Below are 18,606 nucleotides of genomic sequence, written 5' to 3'. Positions count from 1 at the left end.
TTACATAGTCAGCTTTAATAACAGAATTACCATGCTAATATGTGACTCCTCCCCTTTAAACTTGGTACGTAGTTGTAGGACATTGTGATTATGCAGCATACGAAATTTTCTTACGCGTTTCATAATGGAACAACTTTAAAACTAACGCGGCTCTACATCGACATTTTGCGTACATCTGTTTTGTGGGGACGTATAGTACGTACCCATACATAACCAACTTTAATAACGGAATTACCATGCTTAACATTGAATCCCAACTCTAAACTTGATACGTAGTTGTAGGACATTATGGCAATGCACCATGCTAGATTTCATCACACATCTAAGGATGGAACACCTTTGAAACTATCGCAGTCGAATACCGACTTTTACGCATATCTGTTTTTCGTGAACACAGCCTATACCAATACATAGTCAATTTTAATACCAGAATTAGTATGCTAAACATTAAATTCTCACCTTGAACGTTGGTACGCAGTTGTAGGACATAATAAGAATGCACCATACCAAATTTCGTCAGACATTTCATGATGTAACACCTTTAAAACCAATGCAGTTCTATACAGACTTTTGGCTAAGTCTGTTTTTCCGTAGCGTAGCACGTACCTATGCATAGTCAACTTTAATAACGGAATTACCATGTTAATATTCGACTTCCAACCTTGAAACTAGCTACACCGTTGTAAGACATTATGACAATGCACCATGTCAAATTTTGTTACGCATTTCATGATTGAACAACTTTAAAACTAATCCATGCAGTTCCATGCCGACTTTTGCAGGGGGGGCGTAGCACGGTACCTATGCATACTCAACTTTAATAACGGAATTACCGACCTTAACATTGAATGCGCAACTTGAAGATTGGTTCACAGGTGTAGGACATTATGACAATGGAACATACCACTGCGCTAACTTTCAGAATTGTTAAGTATAGTACTCGCACTTTGTGAGAATACCCAAGTAGCTTTTTTTGCCTACATGCACCAAATACTCTCAAGTCCTTATGATATTGGAGTACATCAACTTCATGATAGCTAGAGTATTGAACAGAAATAGACCTAGAGTACTAACGTTTTACTTACTCGGAAATGACTACTTCTACCTTATTTTAAAGGATACCTCGTTCGAAGCGAAATTTATGTGGTTTTGGATAATATCCAAGATGTAGGCTCACTTTGAAGGGTACTTCCTAAAACTCAAATATTGCGCAAAAGTACAAAAGTAACTAATATAGATGGTTATTTTTGTAGATTACTTACCCTCTACTCAAGAGGTTTTTCAGGTGAACTACCTACTTTTAGGACTGTGTATGTCAAAGTAGTTTGAGCTTACGTTTATATCACCTTGACAAGTGACATTATCACACATGAAAATGATATTATCGCGTAATACCAGAAGTTAACACACGTTAATGTTTTTCGGAATTCACTAGAAATTGGTTACTAAGAGAAGTATATCCTTGTGTACACAATAGCGGAGAGAATATTTAAAATGTAGTAAGCAGGCCGATGGGTATTCATTGAGTTGTATAAGCATAAAAAACATTCCCGCGCGCTCCTAAACCCAACCCTACCTAACCCTACACCTGATCCTAAGTCGGCATGGAACTGCATGGATTAGTTTTAAAGTTGTTCAATCATGAAATGCGTAACAAAATTTGACATGGTGCATTGTCATAATGTCTTACAACGGTGTAGCTAGTTTCAAGGTTGGAAGTCGAATATTAACATGGTAATTCCGTTATTAAAGTTGACTATGCATAGGTACGTGCTACGCTACGGAAAAACAGACTTAGCCAAAAGTCTGTATAGAACTGCATTGGTTTTAAAGGTGTTACATCATGAAATGTCTGACGAAATTTGGTATGGTGCATTCTTATTATGTCCTACAACTGCGTACCAACGTTCAAGGTGAGAATTTAATGTTTAGCATACTAATTCTGGTATTAAAATTGACTATGTATTGGTATAGGCTGTGTTCACGAAAAACAGATATGCGTAAAAGTCGGTATTCGACTGCGATAGTTTCAAAGGTGTTCCATCCTTAGATGTGTGATGAAATCTAGCATGGTGCATTGCCATAATGTCCTACAACTACGTATCAAGTTTAGAGTTGGGATTCAATGTTAAGCATGGTAATTCCGTTATTAAAGTTGGTTATGTATGGGTACGTACTATACGTCCCCACAAAACAGATGTACGCAAAATGTCGATGTAGAGCCGCGTTAGTTTTAAAGTTGTTCCATTATGAAACGCGTAAGAAAATTTCGTATGCTGCATAATCACAATGTCCTACAACTACGTACCAAGTTTAAAGGGGAGGAGTCACATATTAGCATGGTAATTCTGTTATTAAAGCTGACTATGTATATGTACATGTACACGCTACCGAAAACAGATGTAGGCAAAAGTTGCTATAGAACTGGGTTAGTTTTACAGTTATTCCATCATGAAGTGTAAATGTGTGATGCAATTTGGTATGCTGCATAATCACAATGCCCTGGAGCTCATTTAGATACGTTTTTAATGTAGTTACACCTTCTAGTTGTTTTGATGTTAAGAAAAAATCATTCGATAACTCGACACAACTAGTTAACACGCGTTGATGTAACTTTCCTCATTTGTATGCATAGCCTACGCGAAATTGATTACCGAATTTTTCGATTAGTATATATTCTGTATTTTATTTAAACTGAAACTGTTAAGTACTACTTAAAGTGTTATAAAATGTGAAACAAGTGTACCAGTAGAATTATTATTATGTCATGAATAAGTAGTTTATAAATTCATACGATTTTTTCTTGTTGCGTTCCGGGGATTTGCATAAGTTTCATCTACATCGTACAATGTGTTTACGCGGTCCAGAATGACTTATGGCGATGAAAAATAGCAAAAATGGTCTATTAAGCATTGAGCACGGTTCAAGAACTATGATATTCCTGTACTTGCACAAGTTACAAACGCGCTATCCTAAATTGGTATATACTACTAAAATACAACTCGGACGAAATCATGAATGCGTAGGACTTACCTTAAACATGTATTGTGTACAAATAACTTTTTACAACAACTATAAAATTCCACTCCAGGCGCTGCGGCCTAGCTCAAGCGAACAAGTATTTCGGACTTTGGGAGTCAATTTGTCTTTCTTATGGTAAATTAACATAGGGGGAATTAATCAGAAAATTTGTAGAGTACCGTAGGCATCGATACATTGAGTGACATAGGCTTCCTTAAATTAAAACGAGCAGAATAAATCGAAACAATTTGCAGACTACCGTAGGCTTCAAGACATGGCTCAGGCTGAGATCATAGTCTAATAACGAGGGCTTCAAGTGGGATGTTATAGGAAGCAAGAAGAATCGTTGTAAAAGTGTTGAAACCAGGGGTATGCTCGTATAACCTTGACGAGTGCTATTCGGTATGGAACAATATCAAAATTAGCATACTGAAAAAGATCTGCTTGACAAAATTTTCATTTCGTTATGTCCATTAGAGTCGTGTTCATGCGACGAATTTGTCCGACTTACTTGCCTGAGTTACAAGCTACATAATAATGAATACTCCGCAATGTAAAATTAGTATACACCATACAAAATCCGGATTGTCAAAGTCTTTAATGTAGCGGAATGGTGTAGTTTTCTAACTACTTTACAAATTCATACGGTTTTCTTGGTGCGTTCCAGGATAAATGCAATTTTTCGCGCTTTTTTATTTTTATTTTTTCATTAAAATTGGAGCTATACTGTATATTATTTATCGCCTATATTTAAATTCGGTGTGGTAATGCGTTGAGGTGAAGCTAAAACATCCTATTTCATGCGGCCAAGAAGACTAGCACCGGCGTAGCCCTAGCAAAAAAATAATAAAAAATAAAAAAAATATAAAAATAAAAAAATAATAAAACTAATAATAAATAAATAAAATATAAAAAATAAAATCAAATAAAAAAAATAATAAAATAAATAAAAAAATACAAAAAAAAAATAAATAAAATAAAATAAAAATAAAAAAAAAAAATTAATAAAAAAATAAAAATAAATAAATAAAATAAAAAAAAAACTAAAAAAAAAATAAAATAAAAAAAATAAATAAAAAAATATAAAAAAAAAAAAAAAATAAAAATAAAAATAAACAAAAATAATAAATAATCAAAAATAAAACAAAAAAATAATAACAAAATAAATAAAAAATAAAAAAAATAATTAAATAAAAAAATATAAAAAAAAATAATATAAATAAAAAAAAATAAACATAAAAAAAAAAATATCAAAATAATAATAAAAAAAATAAAAAAATAAAATATAAAAAATAAAAAAAATTAATAAATAAAAATATATAAAATAATATAAAATAAAAAAAAAAAAAACAATAATCAAAAAAAAACAAAACTAAAATATAAAAAAATAAAAAAAAACTAATAAAATACTAAAATAAAAAAAAATAAAATAAACTAAAAAAATAATAAAATAAAAATATAAAAATAAAAATATAAATAAAATAAAAAAAAACAATAAAAAATAAAACAAAAATTAAAAACAAAAAAAAAAAAAATAACTAAAATAAATAAAAAATAATAAAAAAAATAATAAAAAAATAACTAAAAAAATAAAATAATATAAAATATAAATAAATATAAAAATAAAAAATAAAAAAAATAAAAAAAAAAAAAAAAAAAAAAAAAAAATATAAATATACATAATAAAAAAAAAATAAATAAAAATAAAAATAAATAAAACAAATAAAATAAAATAAATAATAAAAAAAAAATAAAAATAACAATAAAAATAAAATAAAAAATAAATAAAATAAAAAATAATAAAAAATAAAAATAAATATAAAAATTACATAATAAACTAAAAAAAAAAATAAAAAAAAATAAAAAAAAAAAAAAAATATCTACTTTACAAAATTTTCATTTCTTTATGTCCATTAGAGTCGTTTTCAAGCGACGAATTTGTCCGACTTACTTGCATGAATTACAAGCTACATAATACAAGTAGTTAACACGCGTTGATGTAACGTTCCTCATTTGTATGCATAGCCTACGCGAAATTGATTACCGAATTTTTCGATTAGTTTATATTCTGAATTTTATTTAAAACTGAAACTCTTAAGTACTACTAAAAGTGTTATAAAATGTGAAAAAGTGTACAAGTAGAATTAATATTATGTCATGAATAAGTAGTTTACAAATTCATACGATTTTTCTTGTTGTGTTCCGGAATAAAATGTAATTTTTCGTTCTTTTTTTCTTATTTTTTATTAAAATTAGTATTCATTTTACAGTAATTCCGTTATTAAAGTTTGCTATGTATGGGTACGTACTATACGCCCCCGCAAAACAAGCTCCCACAAAACAGATGTACGCAAAAAGTCGATGTAGAGCCGCGTTAGTTTTAAAGTTGTTCCATCATGAAATGTGTGATGGGATTTGGTATGGCGCATTGTTATAGTCTCCTATAACCGCGTACCAACTTTCACGGTGAGAATTCAATGTTTAACACGGCAATTCTGCTATTAAAATTGACTATGTTTAGGTATATGCTATGTTCACGCAAAACAGATATGCGTTAGTTTTAAAGGTGTTCCATCATTGGATATGTGATGAAATTTAGCATGGTGCATTGCCATAATGTCCCACAACTACGTATCAAGTTTAGAGTTGGGATTCAATGTTAAGCACGGTAATTCCGTTATTAAAGTTGACTATGTATAGGTACGTGCTATACGCCCGCCGCAAAACAGCTGTAGGCAAAAAGTCGATGTAGAGCCGCGTTAGTTTTAAAGTTGTTCCATTATGAAATGCGTGAGGAAATTTGGTATGCCGCATCATCACAATGTCCCTACAACTACGTATCAAGCTTCAAGGTGGGGGAGTCACATATTAGCATGGTAATTCTGTTATTAAAGCTGACTATGTATATTTACACTCTACCGAAGACAGATTTAGGTAAAAGTTGCTATAGAACTGCGTTAATACTTTAAAAACTTCTACTTGATAAGTAGTTATGTTTCTAGACTACTTTTAGTTCTATTTAACGAGTTCTCATACAAACCTGCTTACTTTAATAACTTTATATTTTTTGAAGTAAAGAGTAGTTTAGGGTTATGCTTGTATAACCTTGACGAGTGCTATTCGGTATGGAACAACATCAAATTTAGCATACCGAAAACGATCTACTTGACAAAATTTTCATTTCGTTATGTCATTTAGAGTCGTGTTCATGCGACGAAGCGTTTTCGCGATTGAGAATGACTTATGGCAATGAAAAATAGCAAATTTGCTCTCTCAAGCATTGACCATCGTTTTGTTTTTGAAAGATGTCGCGATGTGGGTATAATATTTTCTAAAACTCAAACTAGGACGAAATCATGAATGTGTGGGACTTATGATAAACATATATTGTGCGCATACAAATTTGTTACAAGAACTATGATATTACTGTATTTGCACGAATTACAAATGCGCTATCGTAAATTAGTATATGCTACACAATTTCGCGGTCCAGAATGACTTATGACCATGAAAAAATAGCGAAAAATTTGAATCCAAAAAATCCTAATCCCCATAAGACGTACTGGGTGTGGGGTTCGAACCCACGTGAACACCTGTTCATTGAAGCTTAAGTTCAACGCCTTAACCACTCGGCCAACCCAGTTCCATTGTAACGCTATCTGAGAAACGTTTTAAATTAGGGTAGAAGTAACTATTTCAAAGTAAGTTTCATGAAGTCTCGATACGCTATACTTGACTCTAAAAATATTAATCCCCATGAAAAGTACTGAGTGTGGGGTTCGTTTTTATTTTTTATTTTTTAATAAAATTACAACTCTAAACTTGATACGTAGTTGTAGAGCCTTATGGCAATGCACCATATTAAATTTCATCACACATCTAATGATGGAACACCTTTGAAACTATCGCAGTCGATTACCGACTTTTACGCATATCTGATTTTCGTGAACATAGCATATACCCATACATAGTCAATTTCTATAACAGAATTAGCATGCTAAACATTAAATTCTCACCTTGAACGTTAGTACACAGTTGTAGGACATAATAACAATGCACCATACCGAATTTCGTCAGACATTTCATGATGTAACACCTTTAAAACCAAAGCAGTTCGATACAGACTTTTGTTGCACCATGCTAAATTTCATCACACATCTAATGAAGGAACACCTTTGAAACTAACGCAGTCGAATACCGACTTTTACGCATATCTGTTTTGCGTGAACATAGCATATACCTATACATACTCAATTTCAATAGCAGAATTATCGTGTTAAACATTGAATTCCCACCTTGAAAGTTGGTACGCGGTTATAGGACATTATAAAAATGCACCATACCAAATCCCATCACACATTTCATGATGGAACAACTTTAAAACTAACGCGGCTCTACATCGACTTTTTGCGTACATCTGTTTTGCGGGAGCGTATAGCACGTACCCATACATAGCCAACTTTAATAACGGAATTACCATGCTTAACATTGAATACCAACTCTAAACTTGATACGTAGTTGTAGAGCCTTATGGCAATGCACCATGCTAAATTTCATCACACATCTAATGATGGAACACCTTTGAAACTATCGCAGTCGAATACCGACTTTTACGCATATCTGGTTTTCGTGTTTAACAACATTTCGACTCATAGGTGTGGATAATTTAAAGTACATAGTATTAAAGTCATTAATGCATCGGTCGCATACCGAAAAACAGATTTACGCAAAAGTCTGTAGAGAACTGCGTTAGTTTTAAAGGTGTTACATCATGAAATGTCTGACGAAGTTTGGTATGGTGTATTTTCATAATGTCCTTCGACCGCGTACCAAGTTTCAGGCTGGGGACTTGATTATTAGCATGGTAATTCCGTTATTAAAATTGACTATGTTTAGGTATACGCTATGTTCATGCAAAACAGATATGCGTAAAAGTCGGTATTCGACTGCGTTAGTTTTGAAGGTGCTCCATCATTAGATGTGTGATGAAATTTCTTTAAATCAGGGCTATCTCAATGCTGTTGAGTAAATTTACGGCTTCAGAACGCGCAAATTGTCGCTTGCGTGAGCTGGACTAACTTTTTACGTAGTTCGAAATCGCTACTTTTATACATTAATTCAAAGTATTTGTCAGTCATCGCAGCACCGCTCATATTGCGCACCATCTATTTATTTCACGGATAACAAATATACTCCTGCTTTTATCAGAGGATACTTTCCTAGGGTTTGCCTACTAACAGTAACTTAGTTTATATTAATGAAAAATATAGTGATTGAAAATCGATCACTGGATTATAGTTTACAGAAAACTCCACAATTCTATGTGACGCCCTTGCATGCCAAAAACCTTCGAACTATTCGCCACCACATAAACACTTGAGTAGGCCTACATTTGATGCGTGTAGGGAAAACCTAGGTGAATTTTCATATGCATTTAGTTTCCAGCTCTGAAAGCAAGCTTGGTCTATGATCAATAGCAACTTTTGCGTAAACTCCGTTCTATTTCACTTCATACCTACACAATGTAGATAGTCTATTCGAATAATTCGATGTATAATTGAACTTTCCTCTGCATGATCATTAGGGCTTCTATTTTTTGTTGCAGGGCAACTTTGTTGTAGCCGAAAGCGGTATTATCTAGCAACAAGGTTTAAATGACTCGCCTCCGGCAATTATTGACCGTATTACCCGTATTCTCGTCATGCAAAAATTATGCATGTATTAGTATGAAGCTCGGATGCAGCAAAGTGTCTGAGACTGCCTGTAAAATGGTGCGAAGCAGCGACTCTAATTTCCCGGCTTATAGCAAACAACGATGCTGAAATTTTACTTCAGACGCAGCAAAGTGTGTGAGACCGCCTGTAAAAATTGCGCGAAGGTACATTTCTCGGCTTATAAAAATAATGATCGTTATAAGACGTCGGCGGCGTTTCACTGTCGGTTTAATCACCCTTATTCTAGTGACATGAAAAGGACTGAATTGTATGAAATGTGGTCACTACAAGAATCGAGCGAAAGCGCTGTTTCACGCCGTCTTGCATCGGTCACGATTAGTTTTACTTTTCAACTAACTTGTTGTCTGTCGTTATATTCATTAGACTCGCTTTCATGCGGCTAATTTGTCCCTATCATTATAACGTCGGGGATCGCGTACCTGCGGCGAAGGTGTTCGTTTAATTATGGCGACGAGGACCGGACCCCTGCGGCTAGCCCGTTGGCATCTTAGTGCTGAGTTAAATACCCTTATACTCGACATGCAAACATTATACATGTAGCGGTTATACTGCGAGCTGATAATAAGGCTTAAAATGTGGAGACCACGGAAATCGAAACCACGATCTGTCTGCACTCAAAATCGCATTTTATATTATTCTAGGGATTATTATTATCAAGTCGCATTTAAGTAATTAATTAGTGATGATGCATTTATCCGTACGATATCGCAGTCTTCGTGCACATACATACTCTAACAACATCAACATCATCACAAAGCAATATCGACTTTTGCGGGAAATCTGTTATGCGTTTTACTACGGCAGTATGCGCACCTGCTTACAGGTGTCCAGACGTGGACTTTCTACTATATTCGCTCCTAACATTATAGCAGCACCTGACGCAGCTTACATTATTACGTTATAAGACGCCGAGATACCGTAACTTGTACACATAAAATCAAGTTTAAAAAATATGGAGGGATGACATTAGTCCTAAATACACATAATGGAATATCTGAGAAAAGTATCAAGATGCGGCAATCAATGCAGCGATGATATAGCAATGGATGGATGATGTGGCACTATAGGCGTGGCGCTTGATGATGTGGCACAGATGACGTAGCAGATGAATGTACCCTTAGGGTATGAAAATGGGCGTGGCAATTAGGATGACGTGGCGCTCTCTGATTGGCCTGCAACAAAATTGCTTTCCCTCACTACTAATAGTCTTAGATATTATTATATTCCTTATTCACAGTAAAATTTGGTAATATAACACCTATTTCGGGAAGCAAATTGTCCCTTAAGGAAAATGTTGAGATGAAGTAAAATTTTCAAAAGACAGCAGTAGAGTCAAATTGTTATTCCTCTACAATGCATGGAGATGTCAGAGTACAGAATTGCGGTAGAAGAGGAATTGGCAAGGGTTGCAGATAAATGTTTCCTTTAAGCTGCACACGTCCGCAAATGCGCATAGTGCTGACACAGAAAATCTAAGTTGTGCACAAAAAATCCGAAGTGATGGTCTTTTTTAGTCATTACGCACTGTTGTCCAAGAGTCTGCGCAATGAGTTCGTGAGTTTGCGCAGCCTCGTCAATTATTAGAGGTAACATTTTTGCAGAGGTAGAAATGATTGAGAATGAAGAATCGCACTTTCAGAAACTTCCCCGTAATTTTCGAGTGCAGTACAATTGCATACAATTGTAGCCTACTTTCGTCTAGTCTCTAGTGGTACATTCAAGGTTTCCCGAAGAATATGCACAGTAGGGTTATGAGTTGAAAAAACATTCAAAGTTTTGTGTGTCCTGCAGTCACATATGTTGAACTTTTGTGTCCTGATTTGAAAATTCACAAAAGTTAAGACTGTTGAAACAAAAACCTTCCGCACAAATTTTTTCCATTTTTCACTGTATGGAGGGTGGGCTTTCTGTTATAGATACAGACTGCATTATATATATATCGACTGATTTGAATTTATCTGACCAAATTACAATTTCAATTCCAAAGATTTAAAATATTATTTGGGTAAATTGTGATTGCCCAAATTGCATTTATCCTTTCGTGTTCTTGTTTACAGTCAAGAATAAATATTCATTGAATCATTATTAATTTCGATTTCAGATGACTGTATATTGTATAATTTCAATCTGCTCGGCTCAAATCAAACTGGGTGTTCGAAAAGGCGAAAGTAGAACAACTCAAGATATTTCAGCGGTCTAGAAAACCGATTAGAGCAGTGGTTCCCTACCTTTTTATCTTCATTCCTTACTACCGAAACTTCTATCATTACAAGTCACAAATGCTCTTGTCAGTTCCAAAAGTCAGAACATCGACCTACGGCGTGAGAGCCTTTTCTTCCTCGGCCGCCATTCTGTGGAACAATCTTCCAATTTCTATCAGACTATGTGACTCGCTATATGTTTTTAAACGCAAAATCAAGACCCTTTTATTCACACGAGCGTTCGAACTAGAGTAGTGTTCATTCCGCCCTACAACTATGCACTTCGTTTTTTATACATATCGTTTACTTTAATATTTAAATGCCTTTTATGTACAGCGCCCTAGTGTAGTAATGACATATTGTTATATTCGGCGCTCTATAAATTAATATATTATTAATATTAATATTATTACTTAGCAGCTATTTGCTTGTTTGAGTACACTAGACACGCAACCACACCAGTACGCGAGACAATCGCCTGCAACATAGAACGTATTTTGAACCGGTACCGGTGACCCTAAAAATTTAGAGAAACCGTTCTATCACGCCATACTGGTCGTGCTGGATGCGTTTGTGACGACATGATTGGTTATCCAGATATAAAAATTAGTTTTTGTGAGCAACACGCAATATAATTTTCAATACAAACATTCGATCCAGAGCAGTTAATTGGTGACGGGATCGCACATATGTGTCTCCGTAAATATGTAGACTGCTCTGTATATAATGTTTAACCGCGGTCCGTAATAGCGAGATATTATAAGTTTTATCGTCGTTTAACTCGTTTTCTCTTGAATATCATTTGTTACTGCTACCGTGACACAGCGACGCATAAAAAGTCCCCCAGCTGCGAAACGAATTGCATTTATTATATGTTCTTTACACGGCTAGTTATACTGACTCTACTTCCGCGTAATTCAGAAAAGGTGACCCGAACTATCGGAAGCAATTTCTCTGTAACTTTCGTACGTGCTTGCACTGAGGGCTCGTTCGGATGTGAGTTCGGCTTCTATTTTCTTACTGAAGACGACGTGTACAAATTGGGGATATCGGTGGATGGATATTATCCGGTGGGGAATTTTACACTAAGTGGTGTAACATATTTCTACGAGTACTTGATACAAAATCAGACAAGACTTGTTATAAATCTTAAAATTGTTCCAAAAGTTCTGCCGGTTGCTATTGAATTGCGAAGTTACGGCCTGCGCGCATGTGTAAGCACTCGATCGTTTGCATGGATCCATTTTAAAGGTGAGTAAGTGTTATAGAATCCGATAAAAATTCCGAATAGTTGCTCAGTTCACAGTTTATTTTCATGGATAAGACCTGAATCTACGCTATTCTTAGGACCCGATCAGACTAATAACAGTAATCATTTTTAAGGAAAGGCAGGACGTAGTGTATATTTGACCTTTATGTTTTTTCGTATACACCGACTCTCGATGTGCATACATACGATCTGTGCACAACTGCATATGCATATCATGAGTGCATGATGTGCATATATGCTTCTCGACAAGGAAGGTGCAGATATAGTCTCGTACGACTTTTTAAGCCTTGCACAACCCCTTCACGCTATCGCAATAATGCATGAGCGCCAAGCGGGTATTTAACGGATACCAGTGTTACTAATCAGGTCTTCGGTCTGCCCTGGCCGGGGATCGAACCCACGACCTACGCTGGCCGTTTCACCATTACGCTATCTTGTCTTTAGATAGGGCCGACCGCGGCGGTCACCAACTCTCGGCCTGTGTCCTGGTTTCAGATATCGGAACAACACATGTGCTGGAAATAGTTTAAATTTCCGAGCGTTGATGGTGATTAAAATGATTTTTTTTGTGCTAATTACAACAGCACTTTGCTGTAAATACTTTGACGATAGAAATAGCGTACTCTCAAAAGAGGATAGAGCTCACTATGATCAATGAATTGAGCCCGTCATGGCAGTATCAATGACCAAGATGCCAACAAAATTTTCGTTTGCACCACCAAAACATGGGTTCTTTAAGTAGGGGTCGCGACGGGTAAAAATTCGGGTCGCAACCGCACCAGAACAACATTTCGTGTAAGCAATATTTGCTAAATTTATCGCAACAAAGTAAATTTCTTAGCTCGATCTCCTGGGGATTGTTCAGCATATCCAACGACAATATGGCTTGAACATGAAAGTTTGCCGGCCTTTGTATTACACAAATTGGATAGATGTTACGATAAGCTTAGCTCGACATTGCTTTTCTATAAAGCTCTGTGTTGCCGGCGTAATACTGAGGCTAGGTTATCTGTGTTGATATTGGTGTTTTTTTACTGCAATGTGCAGGAAAGAGGAAGGAAAACAACTGGGTCGTAACTGCCGTACCCTTGATTTTTTGATACACACAATTTACAGAAAATAATCTAACTGCATTCGCAGTTGTAAAAGAACGGCGTGTACCTAGTATCGCATACCGATGTCGGAGACTGTTAGGAAACTAGTCTGGGGATGTTTGTTCAACGTAGGGATGCGGGACTATTTGAGGTCTTATCCTTATAGCTACCGGCGCAACAAAGTTGCATGCTCTACAATTGTAGTGGTGTTAGTTGATTTATATGTGGTTGGACACTTGACTATGCTACCAGTTAGGGATGGTGTGAACCTCTGAAAGGTCCAGGGTCGTGTGAACCTGAACCTTTTTGAAAGGTTCTGTGTGAACCACGTGACGTCACGTCACGTCATATTGCTAATTCCAACCCTACATTTCAGTGAAGTGATAGCCTATCTTAATGTACAGTATACCTAGTGACGACTCCGGCCACATAATGCCACAATGCTGATGTATACTTATTGACGTTTTAAACGTCAACAAATGTATCCACTGGGACAACCAAATGATATTGTAATCCCACAAAACTAATATCTTCCGTCGCTTGCAGGAGAATATAAGCTTACGCCTTAACGGTCTAGGCCAGACTGACCATGTATATTGGTACGTTGATATTGACCATAGTGTAAAACGGCTGTCTATACATGCTACCGATATTACCCCATTAATACCCCAATCGCACGGATTTGGTTTTTATGATACAATAAACATACGAAATTAAGATAGACTTCGTTCACCTGCTAGATTTTGTTACATCAGACAACGATATCAATTTCATTGATTGACTCAATAAGCATCAGCATTCTCTGACTACCTACCTGTAGTGTATTTCAGGGGTCAAGATCACAGCAGAGACTCACTAAATATTCACAAATGGAAAACTGGATATTTTGAGCGTACTTTTGTAAATAACCAAGTAAAATTCTTGAGATTGTCAAGGTGAATGCTCGTTTAGTGCGCCATTGATAGAGTAGCCCGCAGTTGAAATGCAATAAATTTCTATCAATGATGTTAAAATAAAGTGAAAATGGTAATATACGAAAAAGGTTCACAGTGTAGAACCTACCAAGGTTCGTTTGTGAACGTGAACCTTTCAATTTCTGAGGTTCACACACAGAATGCGAACGTGAACCTCATGATTCGCACCATCCCTACTACCAGTATATCGCTAGGAGTCAACCGTGTGGGTTTGGTTATCGAATTGATGACTTTTTTTCTGTTCATGCTCTTTCCACTGCTATCATGTTCAGTAAAACCTTCCTCTTCGATAATCCCACGGAAATTTGACCAATTTGTCCTCGCTGTTTCGCTGCAGAGATCTTGGGAAATTTCATTTGGTTGTCATTTCATTCATCATCTGGAGGTTGGGACATCTTTATTGTGTGCCTTGATATAGTTTGTTATGAGACCACTTTTAATGTGAAGAAGTGGAAAAAGAATACTTTGTGGATCAACCTAATAGAGACAGGCTTGACATCTTAAAATCCTGCGTGCAAAACTTGTTCTGGGTGGCCAGCTAACTTGTGTGTAGCGGTGATCGTCATCCATCGAGTCCCACAGACACAAAACATGGATGTTTAGTGTAACCTGTCTGTAATCCAAGAAATGTAGAAATCATTTTGAAGTCGCCACATATTTTTCATTTGTGTTGTTTTATCAAAACCTAATTAAATTACAAAACCATTTTTATGGCATGACAAATCGCATATCGCTGAATGCTGAAGTTGTCGAAAATTTCAAATGCAAATTGCTAAAAAACTAGAACTGACCGGATTCAGCATCAAAAAGTACATCAATAACCGTCAATGCTTTAGTAACTTACAAATTAACGCAGCACACCAGTGTAATATGTGGCGAGATAGATTAGTGGTATAATTCACAGCTGCAACACCTATGGGTTGCAGGTTCGACTCCGACTCCAGAATTCTTACCTAAGTGCTGCAGGTTTATCCAGGCTCCTCTTCGCCACATCATCCGTGTAAGCGATGTCTTATAAAAGTTGAGGAATACAATTGAAGAAGTTGGCCTGGTGTAAATTACCATAGTAGTCGATAAACATCAGTAGATAATATAATGAGCGAAAGAGGAGAGAACAGGCTATCCAAGAAAAATGGTAAAGCAGTTTTGTCATGAAGTCCAATGTCAAAGCTTATTCCATCTGCGTTGGAACTAATGATATCAGAAAATATGATGAAAGAAATGATTCGAATCATAATCGAATATTAGGCTTCGATTCAAGACGACTATTCAAGCTTCCACTACTATGAAGCCATGAGAACATGGATTGGTTGAAGGTTTAAGATTGACATATAGGCTCTCATATGCAACCACAAAGAGAACGATGCCAGTTCTACAACACATGAAGATAATTTGGGAATTTTTAGACCATGCCTATTAGATTACACTTGTGACAATGGTATGGGCTGATCACGACTTCACAGAAATGTCATTTATAGTACCGGATGTAGTAGCCTGCTGTACGCCGTGTTTTGGATACTGCGATACGGCTAATTGAGGTTTCAAGGCTTCCACGAAGCGACTCCTGATTTTTCTCTCGACTCTTTCTCAAACGGAATTGCGATTCCGGCATTTTATGAAAATTTTAAAGTCAGGCTGCAAATCCGAATGCCACTATCTGTTGGGAAGTGTGGATTAGTTTTAGACGACTCAGAATCCCCACATTTCATCAAATAGACAGCGAGCCCGACTGTGACGACTGCCCTCGATCAGAAAAAGGGATTTCGACTTTGCCACGTCCATAGACCGCTCAGAGCGGATGTCACCACTGACAACTATGACCCTCTAGCCGCGATTTCGAGTCATCACACTAAGACACTACACATATAATTTACACATTTACATTGGCAAAAACGTTACCAAAAGCTTCCAAAATTACTTTAGTGCTTTATTACGCAACGGAATCCTTTCCAGACGATGAATGAAACCTACAATCTGAAAATAATTGAATTATCTCCGCGCTCGCGATTGTCAGGCGAGCATCTCAGAGCGATCTTGACAATAGCTAACGAACGACTATAAGCAGACTCTCTGGTCTCTGCAAAGACCTTTGTGATCTATCGGGTATTGGTCGTAGGTCTACTACAGAATAATAATCTTGTTATATTCAAAACACCTTTCGTTGAGTTAGTATTTACTTGAAGCAATGATTTCTATCACGTGTTTTCGGCCGCAAAAGGGGTGTGTTGATTCAATGCCGTTTAGCTTTTGCGGTGTTGCTGTAATAAGGTACAATCAGAGGTGGTCAAAGTAGTCAAGAAAGCTACTCAAGTAGAAGAAGAAGTAGCGACGAAAAAATCTACTCAAGTACGAGTAGAAGTACTTCTTCCATAAGCCACCTGAAACTACTTGAAGTAGAAGTAGAATTGAATGACTTTAAATCTACTCAAGTAAGTAAGTAGTTTTGAAAACAGTCTTAAATCGTTCGCATGGACTGTCAAAAGCTGCAAATTGAGCTATGCGGAACGTGCAGAGAGCTGGATTCGTATTGATGCATCCCAGGAGGTATCGATTTTCAACAGAAGAAGCATTCTCTCGCGTCATAGGATGCAAATTATAGTGTTTATATGAAAATGCGATACTAACCCTTTGTTTACTAGAAGAGCCTGTTTTAGAGAATATTATGGCGGCATATCGCTCTACCCCATAATATAAGGCCCAAATTTAGGTGAAGAGCAATACGGAGAAGTTGTATCGGATGCGGTTTCAACACTTTTCGCGATTAGTGAACGTTAATAACAAATATTGTGGATCGTAAAATTTATATTTAGTGTAGCTTTATTTTCGGAAAATAGAGGCATTACTATACTTACTTTCATGCTCCAACATGTATGTTCTGCAGACAAAAGAACTGAGAGTAATTGGAAGTTGGAACTCAAAGTATGATACTCCGAGTATCATACTCGGAATTGAAAGTGAAATACAAATACCACTTCTAAAAAGTGGAAATATATATTTCATGTCTTTTGTCCATAAAACTTCAAAGATGATCTACTAAAACAGGTGTCACGTTCCAAAAAGCCGGATTTTCCAGATTAGCAGGACACGTCATGGGCTGCTAGATAACGATAGGATAGGTAATTGCTAAATTGCGAAACGGTAGTTTCAAACGTTATGGTGGGCCGTATTTACTGTGATGAAATATTGGATATGGGCGACAATGCGGTGTGAGCGGAACCATTAGCAACCCGGTACCTAAATTATATTCACTAATTCGTTCGTGAAAACATATTTGTCACTCCATAACTGCTGTGCGCAAAGCTCAGCAATATTTCTGGGCTTTACTTGACTTTTATGAATATTAAATGTTGGTACTCCGTGAAAACAGCCCCGAAATTCCTCAGGCTATCTTTCGTATTGTGGGAATTAAACTACTTCTACTTGACAAACTTAAAATAGCGAAAAGTAAGTAAGTAGATGACAAAATATTACGAAGTAAAAGTAGAAGTAGAGAAAATCAGATCTACTTGAGTAAGTACCAGAAGTAGGGAGAAACTACTTGAGTACTTCCAAAAAGTAGAAGTACTTCGTTACTGACCACCTCTGGGTACAATATATGTATCGATATTGAAATTTTGCAACCTGAGACGTCGTTCAAGTTAGGAAAGTGGTACGAGACCCAGTTGGGATCCCTTACCTATTGTGTAACATATGACTGGAAACAATCCGTGTTCAAACTCAAATCCATCATTATCCTTTTGTCGTATATATATACTCAGAACAGCCACCCTGCAAAATTGATATTTAAATGTCAATAAACTATGCAAATACGGACATATAATTAGGTGCTAAATTTACACAGTTACATTTAGTATGAGTAAAATCGTGAACGATGTCGTTCAATTACATCGAATGGTAATTTTTACACACTTCACCTTCCTTGCAGGATGCCAGAATCATACAAAATTTAATGTTGCATTGCGACACTCAACGATTGCTAGATATCTAGACATCGGAGATATCACCTGCCCGTATTATAAAAACGGTCGTGCTATATTCAAAAATGGAAGTGAGGCTCTACAGACTCAATGCCTCGCCGACGCTACTTGGAGATATGCTGAAGATATCACCTGTGTTTATCGTAAGAAAAATGATCTGCAAATATATCAGGGTTGTAACCAAGTAACAAGGCTCCGAGTTACAAGTCAATCTTACTTTTAAAATTTTGACTCGAGTCAAGTCGAGTCATTTTCTATTCACCACCAAGTCAAGTCCGAGTCCAAGCCCTCGTGTTAACTGCTTAGTTTTTAGTTAAAGTCTTGTTAAACCCAC

At 36.1% G+C, this 18,606-nt stretch overlaps 1 protein-coding gene and 1 non-coding gene across 4 annotated transcripts in view; one reads left to right on the top strand and one right to left on the bottom strand.

Moving 5' to 3' along the window:
- The window catches only part of LOC145449105 (uncharacterized), a 67,904-nt gene that overhangs the window by 13,311 nt on the left and 35,987 nt on the right, over positions 1–18,606 (top strand). For all 3 annotated transcript variants that reach the window (XM_080327579.1, XM_080327580.1, XM_080327578.1), the window contains exons 2-3: positions 11,879–12,208; positions 18,221–18,415. In XM_080327579.1, the coding sequence (XP_080183705.1) occupies positions 11,879–12,208; positions 18,221–18,415 (525 nt within the window). The remainder of the gene's footprint in view (positions 1–11,878; positions 12,209–18,220; positions 18,416–18,606) is intronic.
- On the bottom strand, positions 6,582–6,664 carry Trnal-uaa (transfer RNA leucine (anticodon UAA)). Its single transcript has one exon. It is a non-coding gene; the product is annotated as a tRNA-Leu (tRNA).

Source organism: Botryllus schlosseri, chromosome 10, assembly GCF_051294905.1.
Source record: "Botryllus schlosseri isolate E-star chromosome 10, Bs_hap1, whole genome shotgun sequence".
In the NCBI taxonomy this organism is placed as follows: Eukaryota; Metazoa; Chordata; class Ascidiacea; order Stolidobranchia; family Styelidae; genus Botryllus; species Botryllus schlosseri.
Note: the sequence above shows the minus strand (reverse complement) of the source record. Positions and strands in the feature narration are given on the sequence as shown.